General features: G+C 40.3%; 1 protein-coding gene and 1 long non-coding RNA gene across 2 annotated transcripts; one reads left to right on the top strand and one right to left on the bottom strand.

The window, feature by feature from the left end:
- Positions 1–644: 644 nt before the first annotated feature.
- Positions 645–2,065, bottom strand: LOC118484312. Its single transcript, XR_004873297.1, has 3 exons — positions 1,945–2,065; positions 1,315–1,362; positions 645–761 (listed from the first exon to the last, which is right to left on the bottom strand). It is a non-coding gene; the product is annotated as an uncharacterized LOC118484312 (long non-coding RNA).
- A 1,833-nt stretch (positions 2,066–3,898) lies between these two features.
- LOC110942557 (mucin-2-like) lies at positions 3,899–4,999 on the top strand. The gene has a single exon (XM_022184331.1). It carries the CDS (start codon positions 3,899–3,901, stop codon positions 4,997–4,999), a length of 1,101 nt encoding a protein of 366 aa, XP_022040023.1.
- Positions 5,000–6,864: the final 1,865 nt, after the last annotated feature.

Here is a 6,864-nt window from a genome sequence, read left to right as displayed (position 1 = left end):
GCGCTACTTAGGTTTGGCACCCTCACCCCGTGCCTGTAGAGGACGGAGGTGAACTAATGACCCAGTCTGGCCCAGTACTAGATAGGAGTACGTGGGAAGGGCAGTCGTGTATTTCAGGAGCCGTCATTGTTCGGAAATGAGATATTAACAATATTACTTGCATTGGTTATTGAACTGTTTTACATACAACGGGTAACAAACGTTTTCTAAAAACTGTGAACTCGCCAGCTTTGTCTGATACGTGTGTTACATGCTCGCAGGACCTTAGGTACTGGGAACACATGAACTTGCTGGCTGGAGGGCGAGAGTGGTCATGGTTACATTAATGAACTTAGTTATCAGACATTTATTTACTGTGGTTGTTTGGATAGTATTTACAGTATGATACATTAACGCTTCCGCTGAACTTATGGTTTTTGAACAACTTAGGTTGAGATTTCAGTATTATTAAATGATGGAACTTTATTTCAAACTTGTGATTCAATGTAATTGGTGGCTCATTGCTAGTCGTCACACGCCTAACAGGGACACTCCCTAGGTGGTAATTTGGGGGTGTGACAAAACAATCGAAAGATTATTAGGCAAACTGATACATACCTCTTATAGACTTTGCCAAATATCCTAGAAGCCTCTTTCAAAATAAACGCTCAGTACGTTCATGGCATACCCACTTAACGCCGAGAAGATATGGGTATTGCCAGTGGTGGCCCTTGTAGCAACCAAAAGAAGCAAATCGACACACGCGACACCCTCTGTAAATACTGGAAAAATGTATAAAAAGGGACTACCTTTAGAATAAGTAACCAAGTGGTAATCTCAAATGTGTTTTTATCTCAAACGGGTCAACGGTAAGATTTAAAATGTATAAAGCTACCATTTTTCATTATTTGATTGATTTTGATGCCAAAGACTATTACCAACCCAAACAAAACCTCAATCCACCAAAAATAAGATAGGAAAATTCCTTATTCGTTATCATCAAAGGCAGAAACTTGGGTATCATCTATTAAAAAATTGTGACAGTGGCAAATGTTATAATTTCAGACCATCTAACAGCTCCCCCTTTGATAAAATTCCCATTAAACGTAACTTTTAAATTGATAGCTCTCTTGTATCAATGTGGTAGAATGATCTTAAAATATCAAGTATTTTTTTCTCAAGTTCCAACAAACCACTAACATTATTAGAAAAAAAAAATCAAACTATGACTTCCCCATAGATGTAGATTTTAATCATTTTGGCATGTTCTTTCCCCCTTTTTCTCCTTAATTACTATGCAATTTAAACAAAAGCAAGAAATAAAAAGGAGAATACCAGCCATTTCCAGCCACCAAACTGTCGTTTCCCTTTTTTTCTTATTTCCTGTCACGATGATAAAGTAAATAAAAATTAAATTTGTTTTACTGTCGTTTCCCCTTTTTCTAATACCAGCCAAAACCCTAGTTTATGATGAAGTAACATAATAGTAATATAAATCAGATTAGAACGAAAACATACAAAATATAATCAATATTACTATTTTGTGTTATCATATTGGGATGAAATCTGAATCCCTAAATATAACCGTTAGCGATGATTATACGAACGGAGACAACAATAAAAACATTTTGTGGCATTAAAATACAACAAAAATGCACAAAAATGGTCTTTTTTACAGCAAAATTTTGTAATAAACAATACCGTATTTTATGGAAATAAAGTACAGCAAAAGTGGTCTTTTGAGGGCAAAATGTCGCAATAAAACTGTAGAAAACTGGCATAGAACATATTTAAATGGTAACTAAGGGGTGAGAATTGAACTCGCGAACACTCCATTGTAGAGATATGCGCTAACTAATAGACCAACACCAGTTGTGTTTGTTTTAGAAACAAATAATACTTGTTCAATTAATATGCCGGAAAAATAACCGAAAAGTTACATTAGTGACCAGCCAATTAGCATACCTCACATCTTTTCATTGAGGTCAAATTGTTGTGTCATACAATTCGGTAAGACCAAGCTAAATTCTGCAAATTTAATTTAGATCCTAATCACGGGTCCGGTTAGAATAAACAACACTAAAAAATAGAAAACAATCATAAAAAACTCTCTAAATTATATTATTAGACATGCCTTAGCATTTAGTCAAAAGGCCGAACAATGTAATTGGTTTAAAACTGAGGATGATGTAACCACTGGTCTGATGCCTGAACCAATCGGTGGACCATGGGGAGCAGTTGGTGCTGATGCGTCAGGCATCACCGGTTTGGACTCACGTGGGTCTTGCTTAGGCAAGTTGGCATGGCTCTTTTTAGATGATGTTGGTGCTGCTACCACACTACCTGAGAATATTTGGGTTTCAAAACCATTGTATAAATTAATGGTTCTTCCCGCCAGAGCGGGGTGGAAGTTCTAGAGAATCAGTATGTAGTCAAAAAGTCAAAGCCATATGGATCACAGTAAACCAAACAATAGGTAGGCAACTACAGTTGTTCGATTAGTAACCGCAAGAACCTGTTTAGGCAATCAACAAAAGTACAAACAACATTAAGATTGAATATGCTTCATAAATTAAAGCAAAAGGTTAAAAAATGAATGTTTACCGCCTTGTTGGAATATCTGAATAACCTCTGGCCTAGCTGAATTTTATACCAAAAAATTGCAACGGAATGCACGTAACACATATGCTCCAATCAAGAACCACTGTAAAAGAACTTACATTTACTTGATTTTTCTAAATATATAGTTAAAATAAAATGCTTTTAGTTAAACATTAGCAAACTCATAATGTACTTTACCGACTTATGTTTCAGCAAATATATTCATCTGAACGGGCTGACTGGATCTGAGATCCAGATTTTGGCATAAGAGAGTTTGAATGGTGATTGTATAAGAAGATTTGTTCCCATCTACATTTACTTTCATTAACTTTGCTTGAACTTGGAAATGAATATCTGAGATAGCAAAATATAAGCACGAAATCATAAATGATAAATCTAAGATTTAGAACAGGGTTCTTGATATCCATATATGAATATATGAATAATCTTTCTTGAAAGACATATACATCATGCGCATCTGTACATGTTTTTTTATCTTTAGTGTAAATTTACCACAAACAGCATTTTGAGCCATGGAATGAATGTTAAATTTTAATTTCACTTACTGCGATTTAATTGGAAATTTGGAATAAAGGAAGCAAATATTATAATATGAATACCCAATCAAACCTTGATATACCTTATTTCAAATTTTTATAGAACTTTAAAATAGGGACATGTTAGTAAAATTAAAAACACCTTATTTCAACAGGCTGTTACAACCAAAGGAATCAACTCTACCTAACAATACGTGAAAACAAAGCATTACAAAAATCAATCATTGACGCGCAATGAAGAACACATACCAGCCCTGACGAGGTATGACCCGCATCGGTCAACCCGACCCGGTTACAACCTATTATTTTAAATATGAATATAAATGATTATTCTAGAACTTTCCATATCCGCATGGAAGTTACACAACCAAATCTCCAACTTTTCGGGAAGATCATGCATATCCCTAACTTATCGGAATATATCCTATGTTAGAGGAAACCCTAATGGAAAACCTATAAATAAAGGTAAACGTATAAGGTATGATTATCTTGCTCTCACATAACTTTCTCCTCTCAATTTCCTTTTATACCCACAAACCGAGACTTATTCTCACACCGGAGGGTGGTTACAGGAACAACCCCATTCCTGTAACGAGTCCTAACGGTGTTTCTGTTTTGCAGCCAAGCGTTCGGGTCACTAATCATTGAAGTCCTAGCCCATAATCACCGCATAGGTCAGTGTTTCTTCATTGGCGCCATCCGTGGGACCTATTCAGTGACAGAACCTCATGGCAAGTGATCAGAACGTAGTAGATCAAACGATGACAAACAATAACCTGACGTTGGGGACGAGCCTCGCTGCTACCACGCAGTCCCCCCCAGCCGTTACAAGGTCGCTGGACCCAGAGTTCGAGGCAGAAGGACCGCCGCCAGGTTTTGACAGCATTACCACAGTTTCTTCCCAGACTGTGGTGACGAATCCGTTTCTTTACATGCCCTCACAACTGCAGTCGAGGGAGTTAGGGGGAACTAGCGGTAATATGTTTACCCCAGCGACAACAACCAATGCACAGGCTTCACGCCTCTCCTCCGTCCCTGTTATCACATCGGCAAGCCCCAGCACCATCATACCACAAACTAGCGTGCCTCAATACTATCAACCTCTGACTTCCAACTCGATGCCACCGCTATACTCAGCGGCGCTTACAGCGGCATTGTCAACACCGCCTCATCAGCCGGTCGTCATGCCGGCCGGAATTATGAACGCCCCCGTCACACCAGGAAACCAAGTATACTTCCCTGGGTATTGTTATGCACCCCCTTATGGATATTTACCCTCGTATGGGGGTTCGGCATATCCGCTCCAGGGAACCGCGCAGGGTAGCACTCAATCGCCATACGCGGCTTACATGCCGCCTTGGTGGAATGTCCCAACACCACAACCGGTTTACACCCAGACTCCGCCTACCGCTGAACCTGTTTACGACAGGGGAAACACGGTCAGGCCTCGGGTGTCTCCAATAGGAAATTCCAACCCTATAGTGGGTACTGCCCCGGGTATGGACGCCCCACCAGCACAGCCTATAAATGTGGAAGAAGACGAACTCACCAGGCCGTACAAGCCGATAGACGCGACGTTCCGGTCTAAATTCACTCGAAGAATCGCCGAGGCTCCTATCAAGGAGAAACCCAAGATGCCCCAAACGGTTGGCAAGTATGATGGCCTCGCCGACCCGGATGACCACCTCAACTTATTCAAGAGCGCCGGCGAGGTAGCCTGTTGGTCCATGCCCTTATGGTGCAAAATGTTCGTACAAACGCTAGTGGGCGTGGCCCGAGTCTGGTGGGATAGCCTGCCTACAGGTGAGATAGACAACTTTGAAGATTTAGAATCGAAATTTATCTTACAGTTTAGCCAGTAGCGCAGACACACGAAAGATAGAAACGAGCTCCTCCACATCCGTCGGCGAGATAATGAGATGGTAGAAAACTTTATCATCAGGTTTAACAAGGAAAGCCTAGCGATCCCGGGCGTGACAAATGATCTGGCGTGTGGAGCTTTCCTTCAGGGAGTAAATGATGACGAGCTACTGAGAACGCTACATGGAAGGGATGGTGTACCCCCAACAATCGATGAAATACTTCGAATAGCCAAAGTATACGTCATACAAGTGAAGGCAGTGGCAGCAAGCCATGCAGCCAATAGGAAAAAAGAAGCCCTAAAGAACCAGGAGGAAAAGGATCACCGGGGATCTAAAGGCAAAAGTAGGGGAGACCGATACCAGAGAAACGACAAAGACGCGCGGTACGACAGGCACCGAAACTCCTATTCAAGGAATGAGCCGTCGAAACCTCGATCCGAATACCCCAACTTGAGCAAGACACCGGCTGAAATTTTAGCCTCAGAAAACCTCAGGTTTAACCCACCGAAACCTCTGAAAGATAATCCTAACAAAGATACGAGTAAGTTGTAACACCTCGAAAATTCATGTCCAATAATGTATTGACACGTGTCATAGACTTAAAACGTGTAAAGGATTGATTTTGAGGGACTAAAGTTAACAAACAAGAAATCTATGTGCGTAAAAGGATTCAAAATGTCAACAATGAGTAAATATATCTTTCAATAACCCTACATGATGTTTATACCCTTAAACGAATAAATCATGGATCATACGAAGCTAATTGTGAAAGAAAGTGAGGAATTACAAACTACAGGGGCTAAATGTGTCAACATATTTAAAGTATACCTCTGAGTGATCTTTTAGCAGACCCAAAGCTTTGTAATGGTTAATTATACTCACAAGAATGTGTGATAAAAATTTCACAAGGTTTCGATAAAGTATGAGAAAGTTATGACAATATTCGTATGCGAGGGGTTAAAAGCGTCAAACCGCGAAAGTATGTCAATTCGTAAGGTTTCGGACCTTCCGGAATATGACCATGAGTTTAGAATACTCAATTTAACCTTAATATAGCTTAGATATAGGCTTAGAGGTGTTTGGTGCGCAAAAATAAACTTTTATGTCATGCAGGGACTAAAAGTGTCAAAAAGTGCACAAGTTTGCATTTTCGCGCATATCTTGCATTCTGAATATCCCCGGACACCCAAAAATTTATGTAAGCACTAAAATATTTTATTTTAGTGTTTGGCTTGATAAAGTTCCATTCGACGCGTAATTTGGATCGTTTTTAGCGTCCGTCCGTGTTTCGTCGTAATTAGCCGAACAACGGGACCGTACGACCGAACGAACCGAGATCCGGCATATTTTCGAGCATGTTTCATGTTCCCTATGCTTAGGCATCATTGTAGAGCCTTAAAAATGGTTTAACGGGCCTCAAATGTGTCGGGAATGACAACTATCAAGTGCAGGGGCCAAAAGTGACAAGTTCTGAAACTGGCCATGTGCAGGTAAGGTCCTTACGGACCGTATGAAGGACCTTACGGTCCGTAAAGCATTGCCAGTAACCAGATTTTGAAAACCAGCTTTGGTTTTGCTCTTGTCTCTCAATCCTTGATTCTAGGGGCTGGTTTTTGTGCACCCATGGTTTCCTAAATCAGGGGGCACACTTGTAAGGCCAAGATCGAATCACGTTTATCGATGAACGATCCTAACGGTTCTCAAAAACCTATATATACCCCCCTTGTTTTGGGTTTCACTTGCACCATTCATTCCATTCTGAATTCTCTGCATTCCTTGAGGGTCTTGAGCTTCTTGAGAACCTCTTCCAAGTCCTTTGGACTTTTGTAAGTGATTCCTTTCATGCTTAGTTATTTGTTTAGCGT

Source organism: Helianthus annuus, chromosome 11 (assembly GCF_002127325.2).
Source record: "Helianthus annuus cultivar XRQ/B chromosome 11, HanXRQr2.0-SUNRISE, whole genome shotgun sequence".
Classification (NCBI taxonomy): Eukaryota; Viridiplantae; Streptophyta; class Magnoliopsida; order Asterales; family Asteraceae; genus Helianthus; species Helianthus annuus.
The sequence above is the reverse complement of the archived record's forward strand: the minus strand, read 5'-3'. Positions and strand labels throughout refer to the sequence as shown.